At 37.9% G+C, this 23978-nt stretch overlaps 4 protein-coding genes across 12 annotated transcripts; all 4 read left to right on the top strand.

Moving 5' to 3' along the window:
• Positions 1-890: 890 nt before the first annotated feature.
• Positions 891-8916, top strand: LOC125469737 (probable RNA-dependent RNA polymerase 5). The gene is made up of 20 exons (XM_048567483.1): positions 891-1633; positions 2548-2667; positions 2764-2922; positions 3035-3125; positions 3232-3361; positions 3600-3674; positions 3800-3980; positions 4332-4530; positions 4629-4719; positions 4844-4981; positions 5088-5159; positions 5354-5460; positions 5584-5732; positions 5884-6109; positions 6623-6848; positions 6988-7136; positions 7588-7744; positions 8017-8155; positions 8262-8431; positions 8520-8916. Exons 1-20 carry the CDS (start codon positions 1111-1113, stop codon positions 8751-8753), a joined length of 3336 nt encoding a protein of 1111 aa, XP_048423440.1. The 5' UTR covers positions 891-1110; the 3' UTR covers positions 8754-8916.
• Positions 8917-10525: 1609 nt separating this feature from the next.
• Positions 10526-15707, top strand: LOC125469674. Of its 9 annotated transcripts, XM_048567331.1 has the most exons (8): positions 10530-11275; positions 11597-11718; positions 11929-12023; positions 13544-13622; positions 13712-13835; positions 13920-14225; positions 14331-14579; positions 14672-15707. In XM_048567331.1, the coding sequence occupies exons 7-8, from the start codon at positions 14349-14351 to the stop codon at positions 15605-15607; spliced, it is 1167 nt and encodes a 388-aa protein (XP_048423288.1). In that variant the 5' UTR covers positions 10530-11275; positions 11597-11718; positions 11929-12023; positions 13544-13622; positions 13712-13835; positions 13920-14225; positions 14331-14348; the 3' UTR covers positions 15608-15707. The 9 variants fall into 9 exon arrangements, with proteins under 9 accessions (XP_048423281.1, XP_048423288.1, XP_048423286.1 ...); XM_048567329.1 differs by having other exon boundaries at positions 13544-13835; XM_048567328.1 differs by having other exon boundaries at positions 11929-13622.
• A 630-nt stretch (positions 15708-16337) lies between these two features.
• On the top strand, positions 16338-17317 carry LOC125469675 (probable RNA-dependent RNA polymerase 3). The gene is made up of 3 exons (XM_048567333.1): positions 16338-16529; positions 16636-16805; positions 16894-17317. The coding sequence occupies exons 1-3, from the start codon at positions 16436-16438 to the stop codon at positions 17125-17127; spliced, it is 498 nt and encodes a 165-aa protein (XP_048423290.1). The 5' UTR covers positions 16338-16435; the 3' UTR covers positions 17128-17317.
• A 1594-nt stretch (positions 17318-18911) lies between these two features.
• On the top strand, positions 18912-23690 carry LOC125469551. The gene is made up of 5 exons (XM_048566953.1): positions 18912-19560; positions 19886-20008; positions 20218-20312; positions 22414-22699; positions 22780-23690. The coding sequence occupies exons 1-5, from the start codon at positions 19140-19142 to the stop codon at positions 23688-23690; spliced, it is 1836 nt and encodes a 611-aa protein (XP_048422910.1). The 5' UTR covers positions 18912-19139.
• The last annotated feature ends 288 nt before the right edge of the window (positions 23691-23978 follow it).

Here is a 23978-nt window from a genome sequence, read left to right as displayed (position 1 = left end):
TTGGTTTTAATTTTTTTTTTCAATCAATCCTGCATAGTTTGTTTATCTTTCTACCACAACAAATTGTTGCAATCGATATTCCATTGTCCATCTGCACCGCAAAAAACCAAAAGGACTTGCAGGTATTGCAAGGACCTTGGATTCTGTTTGCTTCTTTTGTTTTTATATATATATATTCTCTTCTTCTTCTTCTATGTTGGTGTAGTCTGGCTACACCCCAAAATCATGGCATCAATTTAGCTATTGGTGCAAATAGTATTGCCTAAAAGTCCTAATACAAAATCTGCACCTAAAAAACCAAAAAGACTTGCAGATATTGCAAGGATTGCTTCTTATGTTTTTATATTATTATTTTTTTTCTTCTCTGCCGGTGTAGTCTGACTACACCCCAAAATCATGGCATCAATGTATGACCAATGCAGCAACATTTTCTGTGACTTAATCGAGGTTTGGAACATCAGAGACATGAACGACCTTGAGAGCCATTGATTTTTATCTTGCAAATTTGCAGACTTTGCAAAAATTCGAGCTATGGGAATTCAAGAAAAATGAGGACACTAAGAAAATTTGGCACACGGTTTTGAAGAGCACAGCTTGCTGCTGCAACTTCTGAATTAAAAATCAAATGGGCGTAAAAAGAAATTCACATATTGAATTGGATTTATGGGGGTATATTAGGTATTAAATTTAGGATTTAAAGAAATATTAATAGTTAGTTAAAATCAAATAAGTGCAAAAGATAAGTTAATTGGTAAAATAGGTTATATGAGTTTAAATAAAATTTCTCAAAACTATTTTGCCCGAATGATTAATTAATAAAACTAGGAGCGGGCCAGTGTAACCCAGTAAGAGGCACGTCGTGTGAATTCAAAGCACAAGAAGAAATGGCATGAAGAAGTAACAATATAAAGTAGTAGCTCCTTTTAAACCACCATCTGCGAAACCAACTGGATTTTGTCAGCAAACTTCCCTCCCTGCCATTATATAATTTCACACACGCTCAACGCTGAACTCAAAAAGCTCCAGTCTATTGAGACTTCTTCCTTCCTTTCTTCCTTCCTTCCTTGCTTGCATGCTTCCTTCCTTCCCAGTTGATTACAAAGTTAATCAATGAATCATCCGCCTAATTACGGTCCCAGCAACTCCAAATGCAGTTACGCAGAGATTGAGGGTGTTGATTTCGATGACCCCGTCTTCTCAAATCCCGACCTTTTGTCTCTCAGCTACTCTCACCGCCCCGCCACCGCCGCCATTGGCTTTTCCCCGCCACGCCCAGCAGCCGTGGCCACCCCCGGAGACGATTGCCCACAACCGCAACTGCACGTGCCTCTGCCTCCGCGGGTGCAGCAAAAACTGAACAGTATATGCGGGGAGAAACAGCAGCCGCAGCCGGACGCCGAGTTGAAAAGGAAGCTGGGCTTGCTGGGGGAGGAGAAGGCACTCGAACTCCTTGATGACATTTACAACATCAGCACCCTCAGTGGATGCATTTGGTTCTTGCTCCACCATGAAAAGTACCAGTGTACCCCTCATTCTCCTTCTCCTTCCCCTTCCCCTTCCAAGTCTGGCCCTGCTGCTTCTCCGCTTCTTCACAGCCCGTCTCCTGCTTCTCAAATCACTCCTGGTCGTCAAGGTCAGATTTTTACTTCATGGGTTGTTTTGTTTTGGTTGATCAGCGATGGGTTTTCTTTGCTGATTATTTTAAAATCCGATTTCTGCTATTTCTGTCGAAGAATGCGAGAATCCCACGTGGGAAAATTGCCGCGGAGAAATTTGATATAGTCTAATTTTTTTAGCCAAGTAAGAATAGTCTAGTTTATTAAAATAAATTCAATTTCTTAAGTTTTATTATTTTATTATCAATAATTATCTCTTAAATAATAAGATTTATTATAATAATCAAATTTTTTCATAATTATCTCTTTAATTATTTATTTTTTTTGTTCTTTCTTATTCTTTATTCAGTTTTAAACCCCATTTATGGATTTTATTTTTTATTTTTATAATCAACCTATATTACAGGTTAATTATATTTATTTACTTATATGATAGATTTTTTTTTTATAATCAAGTAAGATTCATGTGTCTTACTTAAATATATATTATGTTTTTTCTACCAATTAAGTTTCATATCTTACTTATAGGTATGATATATATTCATATATTTGTTACTTGAGTTAGGGTAGAATGATTTGCAGACAGATTTATGTCAATATATTATTTTTTTGTTATAAGATATTAATTATATTTTTTTGAGGTTGAAAATTCATAATATTAGAAGATTTTAATTAATTTTTAATATTTTTAGAAAATATAAAATGAGCATTAAAAAAATAAATACATATAACCATATATGTTTTTGAACTTGGATCTAAAAGCCCCTAAAATGAATTACAATGTATAAAGAATTGTTTCACTGCTAATAATGACGATGCCCCCTTATGATAATTCTCTCGTTTGTTGGTCGGGACAATATATTAGTAATTTAGCAGTGGACCGTTAGTCCGTCCCATTGAAATCTTGACACTTTCGTTATGTGAGTTGCAGGGAGTACTCGTGGCGGACAGATGCAATTGCATTCCTATTTCTTTCCATCTCCTTCAAAATCTGTACGCGCATCTCTTTTTCAAGGCCCATCATCTGCTCCTATCACTCCTGTTCGTCAAGGTGAGGTTTTCACGTTGAGTTTTTCTTTCATGGGTTGTGTCATTTCTGAATGTTTTTCTTTCAACCCATTTTTTGTCTCGATTATGTGAGTTACAGAGCAACCTGCAGACCGTGAGGGAAGAGTGAGGCCATTCAATTCCTCCTATCCCTCGGATTCTCCTTCGAAAGCTGCCCGTACTTCTCTCTTTCAAGGCCCGTCTTCTGCTTCTCCTCCTGCTTCTAAGTCTTCTCTCACTCCGGTTCGACTTTTTCAAGGTCAGATATTTTGCACTTTCTCTGTTTCATGGTTTTCATTCATCGTGATCAACTGTTTGTTTGTGATAACTATCTATTCTTGGAGCTCTCACTAATCAGTCCTTGGTTGTAGACCAACCAAGACACGATGGGCAGGCACAATTAGAAGCTCTAGGCGAACTTGAATTCAGGAGACAGTTTCTGATATTAAATTACGCCGGAGGGTATGCGAAAGTTGGACTGTGGCTTATTTGGTTCTGAATTTCCTCTTGACTAAACCGTTTACTTACCTGCTTTTAGGTTTCTTTACTTATGTATCTATTTTTTTAGAACGAAGTTAGAAGATGTCCTTGCACCAGAGACTATTAGAAGTTGGAAAGATATGCCAATGCAGCGGTTTGAGAACACAGTTTGGGAAACTTTGGGTAGGAAATATGCTCGCAAGGAAAACCGACAATGGGTGAGTATCACTCTCAAAGCTGGTTTATGTTTAAATTAATGAATTACCATAATCTTTGCTGGTTGGTTTTCACTCTTGGCCTACTTTTTATTCAAGTTCCTGTAAAGAAAATTGGACTTTTAACGCTGTTCACTGCCACTGGCTTCTTTAGTACTGGCATCAGCCAATCTTTATCCATTACTTTTAGTCTATATGCCTAATGCCCTAATGTCCCTTTCATGTTTTCGGTGGGATGTAGACTTTGGATTTGGAGTCTGGAAAAGCATACGGCTACCATTGTGAAGTCGCTGTGGATGGGAGCTACAATTTTAAGGTTTTTACTCCTACCCCCAGTATAAATGTGATCGCCCACAAACATGTGTCTGCATGCTTGCATATGGGTAATCTGTTTGTAGTTCCTTTCTGACGTCGAATACCTGATATATTGTTATTTTTCAGGGCCCCTATCCACACAACGCAAAAAGAACTCTCCTACAGAAAGTTTTAGGAGACGACAGCGTTTTAATGGTGAAATTTGCCGATGCGAAAGATCCCTGGAAGCAGAGGGACCTTTATGCTGACTATAGCAAGGTCGCTAGAGAAGGGATTCTTGTTGGTTTGCGCCGATATCGTTTCTTTGGTATGTCCTTAATGCCTTCTTATGTGAAATTTGAATTCACAATTTTGAAGATGTTTTACTTCCTTAACCACTTTGATCTTATTCTTTCCCGTGCTTTTCTTGATTGGCTCAAAAGTATAGTTTATCATGTTACTTCACATACTGGAAGTAGGACGAGAATGATGACATGGTTTAAACTTGGGATTCTATATTTTTGAAACTGATTTTTATGTTATTTAGACCATTTATCAGTGGTGAACTTTTAACGTGTATTTGACAGTTGAACCTGTTGTGTTCATTTCATTCAGTCAGTTGAGAATTCTAGTACGATTGATCATTATTTCTGTCTTTCTTAATATGGTTATGAATCAGTGTTCAAAGATGGTGGCAATAAAGAAAAGACAAAAAGCTCGACTTCATCACCTGTGAAGTGTTACTTTATCCGTGTGGACTCTAGTGCCGCGATTGACAGGGGAGAAGATTACAAAATATCTAATAAAACGATTCATGAAGCAAGATGCATTTTCATGCATCCACATACTGTGTCCACTGTGAGCAACTACATGATTAGGTATGTCGCTGTCTATAACACACAAAGTTTCTTTTTTGATGTTGTATGGAAGCATTTTTCCTTAAGGTTCTAAGCTATCATCTTTCTCGGGGATTCAGGTTTTCACTTATTTTGTCTAAGACAGAGAGCTTAGAAGTAAAAGATTGGTCTCTTGTGAGGGTTGACGACATTGATGATGAGTATTGTCTGGTACGATCCTCAAACTATCCTTTCCAGTAAACTTGCCATTCCTAATTATATTTAGATATCCTTTTCTTTTGTTTAATCTTACCATGCAGTTTATTTTTTATTTTTTGTTTTCAATAAACTGCAGGATGCATACGGTAATCATATCTATACAGACGGCAAGCCTCTTATACATTCAGATGGAACTGGATTCATATCAGAGGATTTGGCGTCACTTTGTCCGAAAGAATTACTGAAAAAAGAGTTCAGCAATGAATACTTTGAGGTTTGTGATTCTATATTTTAGGTAAATTGGAGATTTTGAATTAAGTTCGCTCAATATATTCTCATTTCCTTTGTGCTTTTGTTTTCCCCCTGCTTTCCCCCTGTAGCCTTTGCTCATGCAGGTCCGACTTTTCTACAAGGGCCGTGCTGTGAAGGGAACCTTTCTGGTCAATAAAAAGGTATGATTTCTTTCATTTACTTATGGAAATGCCCTCATCATTACTGAAGTAAATCGAAATAATACAACCCCAATTACAGGTTCATGCATTATAATGAAAACTTTAGAGAATAGTTCTGATTAACATTGTTTTCTTCATTATCTAAATTTCTGACGTCCTATACTATTTACAATCTTCTATGTCCAACGTTGTAGCTACCACAAAAAACGATCCAGATTCGACCATCAATGATTAAAGTTGAGACAGATCGACGGATGCTGGATGGTCAAACAGTGAATTCGTTGGAGATAGTTGGAGTAAGGTACACCCATTATCTAGCATGTATGTTTGCCTAGTTTGTATTGCTCCCCCTACAGTTGAGAATTTCAGATGCAGAGCAAATTATTGAAGGTGTAGTTTTTAAGTTGACGTTTTCATCTTCCAGTACAAAGCCTAGGAATACAAAATTTTCGAGGAGTTTAATTTCCCTTCTATGCCATGGAGGAGTGCCGAAAGATTATTTCATGGAGTTACTGATGAAAGATCTGGAAAATACTCATGGTGTTTTCTGCAATAGGCGTGCAGCAGCCAAAGGTAAGCTGATATTTCTTTCTTTTCAAATGGCTGCCAAATTCTTGTTTTGATACATGTCCATGGATTAAATAACATTCTATCAAGTTTATTTTTCCCTTCACTATTTCTAGTTCCTTGATGGGTTTCGTTCCTTCATCTTCTGTATTTGCAGTTGCCTTGAGCTACGGCGGGATGGATTATGACTACAACACATTTAAGATGATCTCTTCTGATATTCCTCTAGAAGAATCATATTTGCAACATCGTTTGTCATTCCTGATGAAAGAGGAAAATACCAGTCTTAAAAAAGGGAAAATTTCTAGTCCTCAGAGTTACATGTTGATGGGGACTACTGATCCAACAGGGATTCTGGAAAAGGATCAAGTTTGCGTTCTTCTGTATGTACAATTTCTGGCATTTTTTAATCCTCTCCTGTCACACAAAATTTATTAAATAATTTCATGAAATTAGCTATAAAATACAATCGCTTGATTACATGTTGTACGATAGAATCATAGAAGGAATGAATTAATCTGCAACGGCAATATTTGTAGTTTGGTAAAATGTTTATCCTAACAACTGAGACGTAAAATCTTTAATCTATGTTATAAGATGGTATATCTGGTTATGCTGTACAAGTTTTCGTAGCTTCTTGCTTTAGGAGTTATAGTTGCACTAATGTATTATGTATATTATGTTTCTACGGATTATGAACTAAATTTTCCATGTAGAAGCTGTTTTTAGTATATGTTATAATATGGTTTTAGTTATTTGGATTGTTTTCTTGTTTCATGTGTTCTAAAGTTGTTACTCTGCATTGTTGCTTTGTCGATCCATGCGGATCTTAATGTCAATAGATATGGTTCACTTATCGTTTGAAGGTTTAATTTTCGGCCCAACGACATTTGCAGTGACAGCGGGCCAATTCAAGGAGAGGTCCTGGTGTACCGGCATCCAGGTTTACATTTTGGTGATGTTCATGTTTTGAAGGCCACCTACGTGGAGGAGTTGAAAGAATTTGTCGGAAATAGTGGCTTTGCTATATTCTTCTCTCGCAAAGGTTCGCGTTCAGTAGCTGATGAAATGGGTGGTGGAGATTTTGATGGCGATCTATATTGGGTCTCAAGAAACCCACGGGTTGGCATTTACCTAAAGCATGATTACTTTGCCATTATTTTGAAACTTCAACATGCACAGACCTTCTAGAACTACTTAACCAGTTTATGCATGGAATGGAAATAATTTTGTTCATCAGTAATTCTTGGAATTATTTCAGCTTTTAGAATGTTTCAAACAAAGTGAACCTTGGATCGATACTTCATCAACGTCCAAAGCTGCCACCACCTTACCTCCAAGTGCGCTTTTGCCCGATCATATAGAGGATGTGCTCTTTAAACAATTCTTAACAACTAGGTTTGAACCGAGGTATGGTGAATCTGTATTTAGACCCATTTCGGTTGAATTACATTGAAATTCTGGTTATATTTAGGTTCCAAATGTGTTGTAGTTACTATTTTCTCGATGGTTAATGCTCTTAGCTTTAGTAGAACCTTTTGATATCGTTTGATGCTTTAAGGTAGCATAGTTCAGTAATTCTACTGGCAAAAGGAAACTTTAAATTCGAATTTTCGTTATTAACGTTTAGTACGTTCTTGACCGCTACAAAGTATCAAGTAATTGTTGAACCTCATTTTAATTTGGTTTCCATTTTTCTCGATATGATATCAGGTGGTAGATCTCCCTATTTGTTTAGACTGAGACGGCAGTCTCTGGCTATGATTCATGCTTATTTGTATTAAATTTGTTTATAAATCGAACATTTCATCCACAGCATGTCTTATGTTTCTGGTGCTCAAAATAATTTCTGTTTTTTCAGTTATGCGATGAGTACGGCTTCTGACAACTGGTTGGCTTATATGGATGAATATTTGACCCTGGGAGATGGTCATGAGAAAACCCTTACGAAAGCAAAAATGCTGCGGTTGATTGATTTATACTACGATGCTTTGGATGCTCCAAAAAAATGTCGAACGGTTAGTTCTGTTGTTTCGTGCTTCAGTCATGTTGTTGGATGATATTAATATGACTTTATCTTACTTTCTCTCCTGGATGTTATACAAATGGAACTTTTGTCCGTCTTCGATTACCCTTTGATTCGATTGCATATGGTGCAAGAACATTCTCACCCTCTTGCTGTTTTAAGTTCATGCATTGGAATGGGAACTCAGTAGCCAGTGTGTGGTTATTTACTGTTTGTGTATGATCTCCGGTGATTTAAAACTTGGATTTCACTTCTGAGTAACAGGTCAAAATCCCCAATGATTTGAAACCGCGGTCATTCCCCCATTACATGGGTAAGCTCAACTCGTACAAATCAACTTCCATTTTGGGATCAATTTATGACGCGGTGGAGGAATATCAACCGGAAGACACTTCTGACGAAGGTGATGAAATGCTTTTCTAATATTAGCTAGTCGTATTACATACGTCGCTGTCCATAGAAAAGCAAGAGTTTTGACTTTGCTCTTGTGCCTCTATGCATTTGTGCAGTAGTGGAAAAACTTCCTTGTTTCGATGTTGAAGACCTCCCCGAGCAGTGTCTGAAGAAGTGGTACGAACTCTACGAGCAGTACAGGAGTGAAATGACCTCCGTCTTGCAATACGATGATAAAGAGGGCAAGAATAAGGCTGCCGATAAGCTCATAAGACGGTATAAAGAGGTAAGATTAATGAACAAACATTTCAGGACCTGTTATGTGTTCCGGTGCCTGTTCTGCTCTCACTGGTTTTTCTCAAATATTTTTGCAGATTCTATATGGTTGTGAGGACTTAGAGAAGAGCACAAGGCCATTGGATGAAATATTCAACGAGGCACTCGCCATATATCGTTTCGCGTATGACTACGCTTGGAAAGTAAACGATGTAAGGAAATGTGGGTTTGCATGGAGAGTTGCAGGTTCAGCTCTCTGTAAGTATTACAAGACCAAACACGAGGACCGCACGTTTGAAGTCTCGTTCTCTGTTCTCAAGGACATCCTCTAATGAAAGTAATACGGGGGCTCAAGATCCTCGGCTGAAATATTCATCCGAGGACCGAGGCACCCCCGCTCTGTATCGTCTGTGTATAACTTGTGAACGTGCTTGGAGGCAAGACGTGTGCAAGTAAATGCTGTATTAATGCAATGTTTCATTATTCATGACTATATATGAAAAAGCAAAAATCATTTCCCAAATATTTGATTATCAATCAGTTAATTTAATAACATAAGAGTCGAAAATTGTGAAAAGGCAATAAAATTCTGTTGGAACGAAGGAACAAAACTTTAAGAAGGTGATTTTTACACTACTTTTACAAGTTGTGGATTGTTTTGGTACTTAGGGCAGTTGTAAAAGAGACATACAAAAATTGAAATTTCAATTTAAACATAGTGACAATATGATAGTCATTTGAAAAATATTTGTAGTATGTCATTGTCAAAGCAGAAAAGACGTAAAAGTCTTAAGAAATATTTTTGCTCGTCATCCTATTATCTTTGGATAAGTTTAATTTAATTTTTCTACTACACAAGCTCGAAATCTAAAATAATTTAATGATAAATCGGGAGGTATGCCGTCACCAATGAACTCAAAAGTGTTTGCCTTGTTTAGTAAGCTTCTGAAAAAATCTGGACCTGGGTTGTCTAACCGTTCCCATCTCATACCCTTTCCATCCTCTCTTATTTTTATAGTCACAATTAAGCCACGCAAATATTTTATATTGAATATTTTTTATAGAAATAATAAGATAAAAAATAATAGGAATATAAAATGTTAATCATAACCACATAAAGAAAGAGATGGGAAGGATACGGAACGGGGATGGTAGGCAATTCAGGTCCAAAAAATCTAACCCTTTGTCCCTGACACTTAGCAAGGCAGCAGATCCCAATCCGAATATTATTTGGATTCTTCCATTTCAGACAACCCGACAAAGATATCAGAAGTGCAATCTCAAAGTGGAATCTTTGTAAATTTTATATTTTAACGTTAATTTTTGTTAAATATTATAAATATTGTGTAAAGGATAATATTATGAGACTAAATTTATAAATAAAATTTTGTAAAATAAATAACATGAAAATTGATGATTGAATTATTACTTAAGTATTGATATACGTGCTCAATCTATTGGTGACATATCATTTAATTTACAAATTTAGTCTTATCTAGCATTATCTGTATGTAAAAATTATAAGATGGTAAAAAATCTATAAAAAATCTTATTTAAAAGAATTTTGGTACATTTCTCTTATTATATTATTTATTGATGCTTGAAAAGTCTTTCTTATTCAAAATTCCACCTGCATCATTATACAGAATCTTAAGCCTGCACATGGAGATAGAGGTAAAGTCGTTCAACAATTTACATAAAGCAGATTTACTATTACGAATTGGGCATAAAATAATTTATACAAAATATTATATAATTAAACCGAACACAACGATGATGACCTCGTGATCTAAGCACCATATAAAAATATAAAATAGAGGTTTTCATTAATTTTTGTATATTAATTAAAGAAAACTAATGAAATTAACTTAAAAATTTTGAATTTTAAGATAAAGACAAAATAAAATGTAAAATGAATAATACCTAAACTTTTCGTTAAAGTCCTTATATTAAATCGTAACTTATGGTTTGAAATTGAGTCAGATTGGTTCAAAATTAATGGATCAGTGGACCATGCATAAAAGAGCCCTAAAGGAAAAAGAAAAGAGCTGAAAAAGAATGATATACTTGGGGACTAAGGTACTCTAACTTCTCAAGGAAGCCATCTTTTCTATCGTTGAAAAAGGATGAAGAACCACTTTCCCTTGTCGGCGCATGGTTCAGCTTGGAGTCTCGGTCCAATCCAAAGTCTCTGTACACAGAAAACTTGGTCCGGTTCATCCCAAGATCAAAAAAGTGTAAATATAAACTTGGTCTGGTTCACATGGCAGAGGGACGTCGTGTGAATTCAAAGCACATGAAGAAGAAGAAATGGAATGGATTGGAAAAAGGAATAGTACGTAGTAGCTCCTTTTAAACCACCCGGTTTGAAATCAACTGGATTTTGTCAGCAAACTTCCTTTCTTCCTTCCCAGTTAATTACAAAGTTAACTAATGGATCATCCGCATAATTACGGTTCCAGCAACTCCAAACGCAGTTACACAGAGATTGCGGCGGCGGCCACGGCCGGAGACGATTGCCCACAACCGCAACTGATACCTCTGCCCCTGCCGGTGCAGCAAAAACTGAACAGCATATGTGAGGAGAAAGAGCAGCCGCAGCCGGACGCCGCGTTGAGAAGGAGGCTGGGTTTGCTGGGGGAGGAGAAGGCACTCGAACTCCTCGGCGAAATTTACAATAGTAAAAAACAGATCAAAACCCTCAGTGGATACATCTGGTTCTTGCTGCGCGAAAAGTACCAATGTACCCCTCGTTCTCGTTCTCCTTCCCCTTCCCCTACCAAGTCTGGCCCTGCTGCTTCTCCGCCTCTTCACAGCCCGTCTTCTGCTTCCCAAATCACTCCTGGTCGTCAAGGTCAGATTTTTACTTCATGGGTTGTTTTGTTTTGGTTGATCATTGATGGGTTTTCTTAGCTGGTTATTTTTAAAACCGACTTCTGCTATTCTCTCGAAGAAGGCAAGAATCCTACGGAAAACTATTAATTGATAAAATGAATTAAAATATATAAAGAAAGGTTTCACTTCTAATATTCCCAGGCTCTTTTGTGATACTTCTCTCTTATAATATAAATGTAAACTAGGACAATATCGATGTGATTAGTAGTGAACCGTTGATTAGTAATGGACTGTTAATTCGTCTCTTTGAAACTTGGCACTTTTGCTATGTGAGTTGCAGGGAGTACTAGTGGAGGACAGAAGCAATTAAATTCCTATTTCTCTCCATCACCTTTGAAATCTGCACGTACATCCCTTTTCGAGGCCCATCATCTTCTCTTCCTATCAGTCCTGTTCATGAAGGTCAGATTTTCGTTCATGGATTGTTTTTCTTTTATGATTGCTTTCTACTCCTATCCCTCGAATTCTCCTTCGAAAGATGCCCGTACTTTTCTTTTTCAAGGCCCGTCTTCTGCTCCTCCTACTTCTATCACTCCGGTTCAACTTTTTCAAGGTTAGATATTATGCACTCTCTCTGTTTCATGATTTTCTTTCATTGTGATCAACTGACAGGAGATACCACAGACAATCAATACTTTCAATCTAGCAGAGCTTCAAACGTAAATGCAACTGCAAAGGTGTCAAATTACAAAAGTAGTTTGGAAATGGTGGGTTGCAGATGTTTAAAGTCTTTTTGTGTTGTGAGTTTAGTGTCATTGTCTTCTGCTTTTCTACCACCTTATACAAATTTTCCCTTTGGTTCAAACATCTTCCTTTCGAAGTAATTATCTCTCCTCCTAGTTGTTGATGTGACTACTGACAAGAGATTGGGCCTCGAACAGGGCCAATGTTACCCCGTTTAAATGTAATTAAGCAATTTAATTTTGGCTTAATTATATAAAAACCTTTCACCTTCGGCTTGTCAGGAAGGGGGTTACAACCATTAAATGACCGTTACTAGCATAAACTCTTCCTCTAATCCACTTACTCTAACGGGCAAATTTTAAAGGATATAAAAGCGAACGCGTTGTCAATTTTCACTTCACCTTCAATTTCCAGAATACTTTTAAGTCTTCAAAAGATCGATAATTTCATCTTGCGAAAACTGAATTCAACTCTCCATTCCTGAAAATTTCAAACTCTCAATCAATTCATCCATGCGGACTTCAACAGCTTCTCGTCATGAGTTTGTTGAAGGTCTTACCAGCCTTAGAACTCGATTGAACACTCTACAAAGTGCGAGGTGGTCTGAATCTTCCAGTCTACTTTCACCATAGGAATCCTACTATTTGGGCCTTGTGTGGTACCAAGAAGTGTCAGACGTAGTTGAGAACAATATGCCCCCAGCCACCTAGCTCTCTCATTCTCCTTATTCTAATTTGAAGGGAATTTGCCCAACCAGGTGGAGTAACGGTTCTAGAGGTTTCCCGACCTCTCATGATTTTGGCCATGGCTCAGCTGTTTGGTATGTGGCCATGAGGTAGGTGTTTTGACGTCTCAAAGGATTAGTCGTCTCACTGGGACTTGTAGTCGAAGAAGAAGAAAGGAGAAGTTGAGGCCACTCTACCACCAGTGAAGATTAAGTATCTATCTTCAGAGTTTCAGGCTTGTGCGACCTACTACTTAACTTTCTTAGCTATTTTAAAAGCAAGTATGGTCCCTCATCCCTCTCTACCAATAGAGATCAAGAGCACATGGACTTCTTACTCTATTAGATGAATAAGTTCATGTTCCCCAACCCTTTAGAGGGTATGGAAGTTAGTGGATCCCTCTCGCTGTAGCCTTGAATCAATATGATGATATTGAGGCCACGTTTGGCACTGATGGTGAAGAGGCCGAGGACGAGCTACAAATGTTCCTCAAGCAACCTGTCAGGTGCTAGTTCTCGGGCTCGGGCAACTTCTCCTACCTCTTCATCTTCATCAGAGAGCCTCAGATAGAGGAGAACTAAGGCTAGGCACAAAAATCTTGCCTCAGAGGCTTCCTATACTTCAACCAGAAATAGGACTAGGCTCAATACTGGTCTCAAAATAGGTAAAGCTTCTGGGATAGTTGGTAGGAAGAAGAAGAGAGCAGCCAATAAGTGACTAAATGCTTTTTGATGAATTGTTAACCCAAATTCCTCAAATTTGTTGGTTTATATAACTTACTGATGAATTCTAACACAAGATTGTCCGAATTCAACTAGAAAAATGATTAGGCCCGAGACTAGTCTCAAAATAGGTGAAGCTTTTGGGACAGTTGGTAGGAAGAAGCAAAGAGCAGCAGTAAGTGACTAATCTCTTTTTTATGAGTTGTTAACCCGAATTTCTCAGATTTGCTGGTTTTTGTAACCTACTAAAGAATTCTGACATAGGATTGCCCGAATTCAAAAAGACTGGATCTCTTTCCTCACAAATAAGCCAAAGAAGTTTAATAGTATCTGGTGGTGATGATGAGATGACAATATAGTGCTAGCAGAAGTACCACATCTTATCAAGGTATCTTCCTGTCATATCGCCTTCAATTTTTACCTTATTAGCTTTTCAATCAACTAACTTCTCATCCTTCTAATATCTTTGTAGTCCACTGAGGTTATAAGGCCTTCTAGGAAAGCCCCTCTCAATTTTGAGAATCTTTGATTGATCTGACATCAAAGTTAATGTCTTTCTCATAAGAAGATTATGGAGCTAAGATTGAAAGGTCTGTGATACACAAATCACATGGGGAAGGTTTTTCAGTTCCTTCCACAAAGGCAGTTTCTAGTGCCTTATTTGTAAAGAAAATCACCACAGTGCCCGACACTCTTCCAACTACAATATCTACTTCAAAGGTGGTGAGTTTTCATCAAACTTACCGGAGAAAACCACAATAAAAATATTGTTGCTACTATAAGTCATTTTTTAGATATTCGATTTACATTTTTCTGTGGTTCACAAATCCTGATTTTCTCTTATGCCCGTTGTCCATGGATAACTTACCACTTGTTCTGGCAGGAACAAAAGAATCAAGTCATGGATGAACCTCTCCAAGATATCCCTTATCCTTATGAGGTTGGGAGTTCAGGAGTCCATCCCTCAGGTCCTTCTGGTGCTGATGCAGAGCCTAAGATGTCAGCGGAGTCTTTCACTTTCCCTTTAGGCAACAACTCTCCTTCATCTCATGTCGTCGAGCAATCAAAGGTTGTTTTGATAGAGGCTGACAATGTTACAGTGCCTGTAGAGGTAGCAACAATTTCCAAACAGGTATATTCTTTATCACTTATCTATTTTTACTATTCCAGTTATCCTTGTTAACTTTACCATGATTTTCATTGCCTCGCACACTTTGATTTCAGGATTCAGCAGCTTCATCTTTACCAGCTACTCATGAAGAGGCCTCTCTAACTATCAACCTTCCCCATACCCCAGCAATTGGAGTAGGGGATATTGACAGTTCGTCAGGGGAGAAAGAGAAGGCCCCTAGCTCGACAAAAGAAGCTCACAACACATATTTCCTTGTTCCTCATTCTGTGCCTGATGCTAGCAAGGAAAGGCCTAGCACACCCTCTCAGAGCAACAGGCAAAAAGAAAAGGCTTCTTCCTCATCTTCCAACTTACCAGAGCAGCCAACTCCTCTAGCTGTGGTTTATCCCAACATATCCCTCTATGAGGTCTTGCTCGAACTTCAGAAACTCAAGCAAAAGGTTGACTCCCCGTGCCAGAAGCCATCAGTTCAACAAGCTCAATATCTAAAACAATCCTTCAAAGACTGGTTGGAAGGTGGTTTTGATGTCAACTTCCAACACGACATGCTTAATCAAGTTGAGAGTACACTTGAGAAGCTGTATGAGCTTAATGAGATCACCAAAGAGCAATTCCAGACCTTTAAATACTTCTTCCAGCTTCTAAAGCAGTTGCAGGAACAATACTTCCAAGCTGCCAAAGAGGCTGAACATATGCAACAAATGAAACTCCAACACTCTGAGTTCTCTACTCTTTTGAAATCTGTTATTGGAGAAGGAACCAAAATTGGGGATAGTATTTCTGTAGTGGACCAACAAATTCAGCAACTAGAGCAAGAGTTGGCCAAACTGAAAGCTGAGAAAGCTAGCTTGGCTAGTGAACTTGCTGTGAAAGTGGTTGAGGCCCGAAGTGCAAGTCAACAAGTAGATATTTTGGATGCTCAGTTGGTCAAGAGCAACATTGCAGTTGAAGAGCCTGAGAGGCTGGAGATTGACATGAAGACTGTATATGCTAGGATTGTTGCCCTAGCTAAGGATGCTCATTTGTAATTTCTGTTCATCTCTGTTTATTTTCTTTTGTTATTTCAGTTTTTGTAAAGCCACTTGCTGGCTATCAGTACTTTTATTAGTAAAAGTTCGCCTTTCTAAATTTTTTTTTTTATAGTTTTGCTTCAAAATCCTTCTGTTATTCTGTAGTGGTATAACAATTTGTGAATAAAGATGCATTGTTTAGAGGCTTTCTTATTCACAACATCTCAATACAAATGATGAACAAAGCTTTTGGATGAAGCTGTTTTTTCAAACAAATTTAACTGTAGTACATACTTCGTAAAAAGCAAAGAGACAGAAAACTTTTGCCAGCTCGGGCAAAATTTGGAGGGTCACTCAAAATTGACAATGCCAATTAAGGGCATAAAACTTTGGAAATGAAGTTTTAATATAGGCAATGTAGCAGAAGCAATTACAAAAATGTCAAATTTCAAAGGAATTTGGAAAAGGTAGGCTGCAGCAAGTTTTTGTATTGTGAGTTGAGTGTTCTTGTCTTCTGCATTTCTGCTACCTCATATAGAACAGATTTTCCCTTCGAAGTAATTTTCTCTCCTCATAGTTGTTGATGTGATTACTTTCTCTCCTGGATGTTATACAAATGGAACTTTTGTCTGTCTTCGATTACCCTTTGATTCGATTGCATATGGTGCAAGAACATTCTCACCCTCTTGCTGTTTTAAGTTCATGCATTGGAATGGGAACTCAGTAGCCAGTGTTTGGTTATTTACTGTTTGTGTATGATCTCCGATGATTTAAAACTTGGATTTCACTTCTGAGTAACAGGTCAAAATCCCCAATGATTTGAAACCGCGGTCATTCCCCCATTACATGGGTAAGCTCAACTCGTACAAATCAACTTCCATTTTGGGATCAATTTATGACGCGGTGGAGGAATATCAACCGGAAGACACTTCTGACGAAGGTGATGAAATGCTTTTCTAATATTAGCTAGTCGTATTACATACGTCGCTGTCCATAGAAAAGCAAGAGTTTTGACGTTGCTCTTGTGCCTCTATGCATTTGTGCAGTAGTGGAAAAACTTCCTTGTTTCGATGTTGAAGACCTCCCCGAGCAGTGTCTGAAGAAGTGGTACGAACTCTACGAGCAGTTCAGGAGTGAAATGACCTCCGTCTTGCAATACGATGATAAAGAGGGCAAGAATAAGGCTGCCGATAAGCTCATAAGACGGTATAAAGAGGTAAGATTAATGAACAAACATTTCAGGACCTGTTATGTGTTCCGGTGCCTGTTCTGCTCTCACTGGTTTTTCTCAAATATTTTTGCAGATTCTATATGGTTGTGAGGACTTAGAGAAGAGCACAAGGCCATTGGATGAAATATTCAACGAGGCACTCGCCATATATCGTTTCGCGTATGACTACGCTTGGAAAGTAAACGACGTAAGGAAATGTGGGTTTGCATGGAGAGTTGCAGGTTCAGCTCTCTGTAAGTATTACAAGACCAAACACGAGGACCGCACGTTTGAAGTCTCGTTCTCTGTTCTCAAGGACATCCTCTAATGAAAGGGGTACGGGGGCTCAAGATCCTCGGCTGAAATATTCATCCGGGGACCGAGGCACCCCCGCTCTGTATCGTCTGTGTATAACTTGTGAAGTGCTTGGAGGCAAGACGTGTGCAAGTAAATGCTGTATTAATGCAATGTAACATTATTCATGACTCTATATGAAAAAGCAAAAATCATTTCCCAAATATTTGATTATCAATCAGTTAATGTAATAACATAAGAGTCGAAATTGTGAAAAGCCTATAAAATTCTGTTGGAACGAAGGAACAAAACTTTAAGAAAGTGATTTTTGCACTACTTTTACAAGTTATGGATTGTTCTGGTAATTAGGGCAGTTGAGAAAGAGACATTCAAAAATTGAAATTTCAATTTAAACACAATGACAATATGATAGTCATTCGAAAAATATTTATTGTATGTCATTGTCAAAGCAGAAAATATGCAAAAGTTTTGAGAAATATTTTTGCTCGTCATCCTATTAATTGTCTTTGGATAAGTTTAATTTAATTTTTCTATTACACAATCTCAAAATCTAAAATAATTTAATGATAATTAATCGGGAGGTATGCCGTCACCAATGAACTCAAAGTGTTTGCCTTGTTTAGTAAGCTTCTGAAAACATCTGGACCTGGATTGTCTAACCCTCCTCGTCCTATTCCCTTTCCATTCCATCTTATTTTTATAGTCACGGTTAAACCACGTTAACATTTTATCTTAACTTTTTTTATAGAAATAATAAGATAAAAAATAATGAGAATATAAAATATTAATGTGGCTTAACCGTGATCATAAAAATAAAAAGGTATGAGAATGGCAGATAATAAAAAATCTAGCACTTGACTACAGTGTCCCTGACACTTAGCAAGGCAGCAGATCCCAATCCGAATATGATTTGGATTCTTCAATAGCAGACAACCCGACAAAGATATCAGAAATGCAATCTCAAAGTGGAATCTTTGTAAATTTTATATTTTAACGTTAATTTTTGTTAAATATTATAAATATTGTGTAAATGATAATATTATGAGACTAAATTTGTAAATAAAATTTTATAAAATAAATAATATAAAAATTGATAATTGGATTATTACCTAAATATTGATGCATGTACTCAATTTATTGGTAAAATATTATTTAATTTGTAAATTTAGTCTCATCTAGTATTATTTGTATGTAAAAATTATGAGATGGTAAAGAATTTATAAAGAATCTCAGTTTGAAAGAATTTTGGTAACATTTCTCTTATTATATTATTTATTGGTGCTTGAAAAGTCTTTCTTATTCAAAATTCCACCTGCATCATTATACAGAATCTCAAGCCGCAGATGGAGATGGAGGTAAAGTCGTTCAACAATTTACATAAAGCAGATTTGCTATTACGAATTAGGCATAAAATTCTTTATACAAAATATTATATAATTAAACCGAACACAACAATGATGTCCTCGTGATCTAAGCACCATATAAAAATATAAAATAGAGGTTTTCATTAATTTTCGTATATTAATTAAAGAAAAACTAATGAAACTTGTTTGAAAACTTTAAATTTTAATAATAAGGACAAAATAAAATGTAAAGTGAATAATACCTAAACTTTTCGTTAAAATTCCTTATATTAAAACGTAACTTATGGTTTGAAATCGAGTCAGATTGGTTCAAAATTAATGGATCAGTGGACCATGCATAAAAGAGCCCTAAAGGAAAAAGAAAAGAGCTGAAAAAGAATGATATACTTGGGGACTAAGGTACTCTAACTTCTCAAGGAAGCCATAAAGAAAACTTGGTCCGGTTCATCCCAAGATCAAAAAAGTGTAAATATAAACTTGGTGTGGTTCACATGGCAGAGGGACGTCATGTGAATTCAAAGCACATGAAGAAGAAGAAATGGAATGGATCGGAAAAAGGAATAGTACGTAGTAGCTCCTTTTAAACCACCCGGTTTGAAATCAACTGGATTTTGTCAGCAAATTTCCTTTCTTCCTTCCCAGTTAATTACAAAGTTAACTAATGGATCATCCGCATAATTACGGTTCCAGCAACTCCAAACGCAGTTACACAGAGATTGCGGCGGCGGCCACGGCCGGAGAGGATTGCCCACAACCGCAACTGGTGCCTCTGCCCCTGCCGGTGCAGCAAAAACTGAACAGCATATGTGAGGAGAAAGAGCAACCACAGCCGGACGCCGCGTTGAGAAGGAGGCTGGGTTTGCTGGGGGAGGAGAAGGCACTCGAACTCCTCGGCGAAATTTACAATAGTAAAAAAAAGATAAAAGCCCTCAGTGGATGCATCTGGTTCTTGCTGCGCGAAAAGTACCAATGTACCCCTCGTTCTCGTTCTCCTTCCCCTTCCCCTACCAAGTCTGGCCCTGCTGCTTCTCCGCCTCTTCACAGCCCGTCTTCTGCTTCCCAAATCACTCCTGGTCGTCAAGGTCAGATTTTTACTTCATGGATTGTTTTGTTTTGGTTGATCAGTGATGGGTTTTCTTAGTTGGTTATTTTTAAAACCGACTTCTGCTATTCTCTCGAAGAAGGCAAGAATCCTACGGAAAACTATTAATTGATAAAATGAATTAAAATATATAAAGAAAGGTTTCACTTCTAATATTCCCGAGGCTCTTTTGTGATACTTCTCTCTTATAATATAAATGCAAACTAGGACAATATCGATGCGAGTAGTAGTGAACCGTTGATTAGTAATGGACCGTTATTAATCTGTCTCTTTGAAACTTGGCACTTTGGCTATGTGAGTTGCAGGGAGTACTAGTGGAGGACAGAAGCAATTAAATTCCTATTTCTCTCCATCACCTTCGAAAGCTGCACGTACATCCCTTTTTCGAGGCCCATCATCTTCTCTTCCTATCAGTTCTGTTCATGAAGGTCAGATTTCGTTCATGGATTGTTTTTCTTTTATGATTGCTTTCTACTCCTATCCCTCGAATTCTCCTTCGAAAGATGCCCGTACTTTTCTTTTTCAAGGCCCGTCTTCTGCTCCTCCTACTTCTATCACTCCGGTTCAACTTTTTCAAGGTTAGATATTATGCACTTTCTCTGTTTCATGATTTTCTTTCATTGTGATCAACTGACAGGAGATACCATAGACAATCGATACTTGCAATCTAGCAGAGCTTCAAATGTAAATGCAACTGCAAAAGTGTCAAATTACAAAAGTAATTTGGAAAAGGTGGGTTCCAGATGTTTAAAGTCTTTTTGTGTTATGAGTTTAGTGTCATTGTCTTCTGCCTTTCTACCACCTTTTACAAATTTTCCCTTTGGTTCAAACATCTGCCTTTCGAAGTAATTATCTCTCCTTCTAGTTGTTGATGTGACTACTGACAAGAGATTGGGCCTCGAACAGGGTCAATGTTACCCCGTTTAAATGTAATTAAGCAATTTAATTTTGGCTTAATTATATAAAAACCTTTCACCTTCGGCTTGTCGGGAAGGGGGTTACAGCCATTAAATGACCGTTACTAGCATAAACTCTTCCTCTAATCCACTTACTCTAACGGGCAAATTTTAAAGGATATAAAAGCGAACACCTTATCAATCTTTGAAAGATCGATAATTTCATCTTGCGAAAACTGAATTCAACTCTCCGTTCCAAAAAATTTCAAACTCTCAATCAATTCATCCATATCGACTTCAACGGCTTCTCGTCATGAGTTTGATGAAGGTCTTACCAGCCTTAGAACTCGATTGAACACTCTACAAAGTGCGAGGTGGTCTGAATCTTCCAGTCTACTTTCACCATAGGAATCCTACTATTTGGGCCTTGTGTGGTACCAAGGAGTGTCAGATGTAGTTGAGAACAATATGCCCCCAGCCACCTAGCTCTCTCATTCTCCTTATTCTAATTCGAAGGGAATTTGCCCGACCAGGTGGAGTAACGCTTCTGGAGGTTTCCCGACCTGATTATGATGTCCAAATCTTCTGTGACCCTGAAGTCCGAACTGCTCAGCGTAGCCTTGCTATTCTGGAATAATGCAACCAATACTTTTGATTTCAGAATGGAACATATGTCTCTCACGATTTTGGCCATGTCTAGCTGTTTGGTATGTGGCCATGAGGTAGGTGTATTGACGTCTCAAAGGATTAGTCGTCTCACTGGGACTTGCAGTCGAAGAAGAAGAAAGGAGAAGTTGAGGCCACTCTACCACCAGTGAAGATTAAGTATCTATCTTCAGAGTTTTAGGCTTGTGCGATCTACTACTTTAACTTTCTTAGCTATTTTAAAAGCAAGTATGGCCCCTCGTCCTTTTGCCACCAATAGAGATCAAGAGCATATGGACTTCTTACTCTATTAGATGAATAAGTTCATGTTCCCCAACCCTTTAAAGGGTATGGAAGTTAGTGGATCCCTCTCGTTGTAGCCTTGAATCAATATGATGATATAGCCATAAAAGATGCTAGTTCTCTGGCTCGAGCAACTTCTCCTACCTCTTCACTTTACCAAAGATGCTCAGATAGAGGAGAACTAGGGCTAGGCACAACACTCTTGCCTCAGAGGCTTCCTATACTTCAACCAGAAAGAGGACTAGGCCCGAGACTGGTCTCAAAATAGGTGAAGCTTTTGGGATAGTTGGTAGGAAGAAGAAGAGAGCAGCCGATAAGTGATTAAGTGCTTTTTGATGAGTTGTTAGTTTATATAACTTACTGATGAATTCTAACACAGGATTATCCGAGTTCAACCAGAAAAAAGACTAGTCTCAAAATAGGTGAAGCTTTTGGGACAGTTGGTAAGAAGAAGCAAAGAGCAGCAGTAAATGACTAATTGCTTTTTTATGAGTTGTTAACTCAAATATCTCAGATTTGTTGGTTTTTGTAACCTACTAAAGAATTCTAACACAGGATTGCCCGAATTCAAAAAGACTGGATCTCCTTCCTCACAAATAAGCTAAAGAAGTTTGATAGTATCTGGTGGTGATGATGAGATGACAATATAGTGCTAGTAGAAGTACTACATCTCGTCTAGGTATCTTCCAGTCATATCGCCTTCAATTTTTACCTTATCAGCCTTTCAATAAACTAACTTCTCATCCAACTACAATATATCCTTCAAAGGTAGAGAAAATCACTGTACAGTGCCCGACACTCGTCCAACTACAATATCTCCTTCAAAAGTGGTGAGTTTTCACCAAACTTTCGAGAGAATCCACAATAAAAATGTTGTTGCTGCTATAAGTCATCCTTTAGATATTCAATTTACATTTTTCTGTGGTTCACAAATCCTAATTTTCTCTTATGCGTCTTGTCCATGGATAACCAACCACTTGTTCTTGCAGGAACAAAAGAATCAAGTCATGAATGAACCTCTCCAAGATATCCCTTATCCTTATGAGGTTGGGAGTTCAGCAGTTCGTCCCTCAGGCCCTTCTGGTGCTGATGCAGAGCCTAAGATGTCAATGGAGCCCTTCACTTTCCCTTCGGGCAACAACCCTCCTTCACCTCCTGTCGTCGAGCAATCAAAGGTTATTTTGATAGAGGCTGAGAATGTTCAAGTGCCTGTAGAGGTAGCAACAATTCTCAAACAGGTATATTCTTTATCACTTATCTATTTTTACTATTGCAGTTATCCTTTTTAACTTTACCATGATTTTCATTGCCTCGCACACTTTGAATTCAGGATTCAGCAGCTTCATCTTTACCAGCTACTCATGAAGAGGCCTCTCTAACTATCAACCTTCCCCATACCCCAGCAATTGGAGTAGTGGATATTGACAGTTCGTCAGGGGAGAAAGAGAAGGCCCCTAGCTCGACAAAAGAAGCTCACAACACATATTTCCTTGTTCCTCATTCTGTGCCTGATGCTAGCAAGGAAAGGCCTAGCACACCCTCTCAGAGCAACAGGCAAAAAGAAAAGGCTTCTTCCTCATCTTCCAACTTACCAGAGCAGCCAACTCCTCTAGCTGTGGTTTATCCCAACATATCCCTCTCTGATGTCTTGCTCGAACTTCAGAAACTCAAGCAAAAGGTTGACTCCCCGAGCCAGAAGCCATCAGTTCAACAAGCTCAAGATCTAAAACAATCCTTCAAAAACTGGTTGGAAGGTGGTTTTGATGTCAACTTCCAACGCGACATGCTTAATCAAGCTGAGAGTACACTTGAGAAGCTGTATGAGCTTAATGAGATCACCAAAGAGCAATTCCAGACCTTTAAATACTTCTTCCAGCTTCTAAAGCAGTTGCAGGAACAATACTTCCAAGCTGCCAAAGAGGCTGAACATATGCAACAAATGAAACTCCAACACCCTGAGTTCTCTACTCTTTTGAAATCTGTTATTGGAGAAGGAACCAAAATTGGGGATAGTATTTCTGTAGTGGACCAACAAATTCAGCAGCTAGAGCAAGAGTTGGCCAAACTGAAAGCTGAGAAAGCTAGCTTGGCTAGTGAACTAGCTGTGAAAGTGGTTGAGGCCCGAAGTGCAAGTCAACAAGTAGATACTTTGGATGCTCAGTTGGTCAACAGCAACATTGCAGTTGAAGAGCCTGAGAGGCTGGAGATTGACATGAAGACTGTGTATGCTAGGATTGTTGCCCTAGCTAAGGATGCTCATTTGTAATTTCTGTTCGTCTGTGTTTATTTTCTTTTGTTATTTCAGTTTTTGTAAAGCCACTTGCTGGCTATCAATACTTTTATTAGTAAAAGTTTGCCTTTCTAATTTTTTTTTTTTTTTTATAGTTTTGCTTCAAAATCCTTCTGTTATTATGTAGTCGTATAACAATTTGTGAATAAAGATGCATTGTTTAGAGGCTTTCTTATTCACAACATCTCAATACAAATGATGAACAAAGCTTTTGGATGAAGATGTTTTTTCAAACAAATTTAACTGTAGTACATACTTCATAAA

The sequence above is a fragment of a genome, unplaced genomic scaffold, assembly GCF_019419815.1.
Source record: "Pyrus x bretschneideri cultivar Hongxiangsu unplaced genomic scaffold, Pyrus_bretschneideri_v1 Contig44, whole genome shotgun sequence".
Taxonomy (NCBI): domain Eukaryota; kingdom Viridiplantae; phylum Streptophyta; class Magnoliopsida; order Rosales; family Rosaceae; genus Pyrus; species Pyrus x bretschneideri.
Note: the sequence above shows the minus strand (reverse complement) of the source record. Positions and strands in the feature narration are given on the sequence as shown.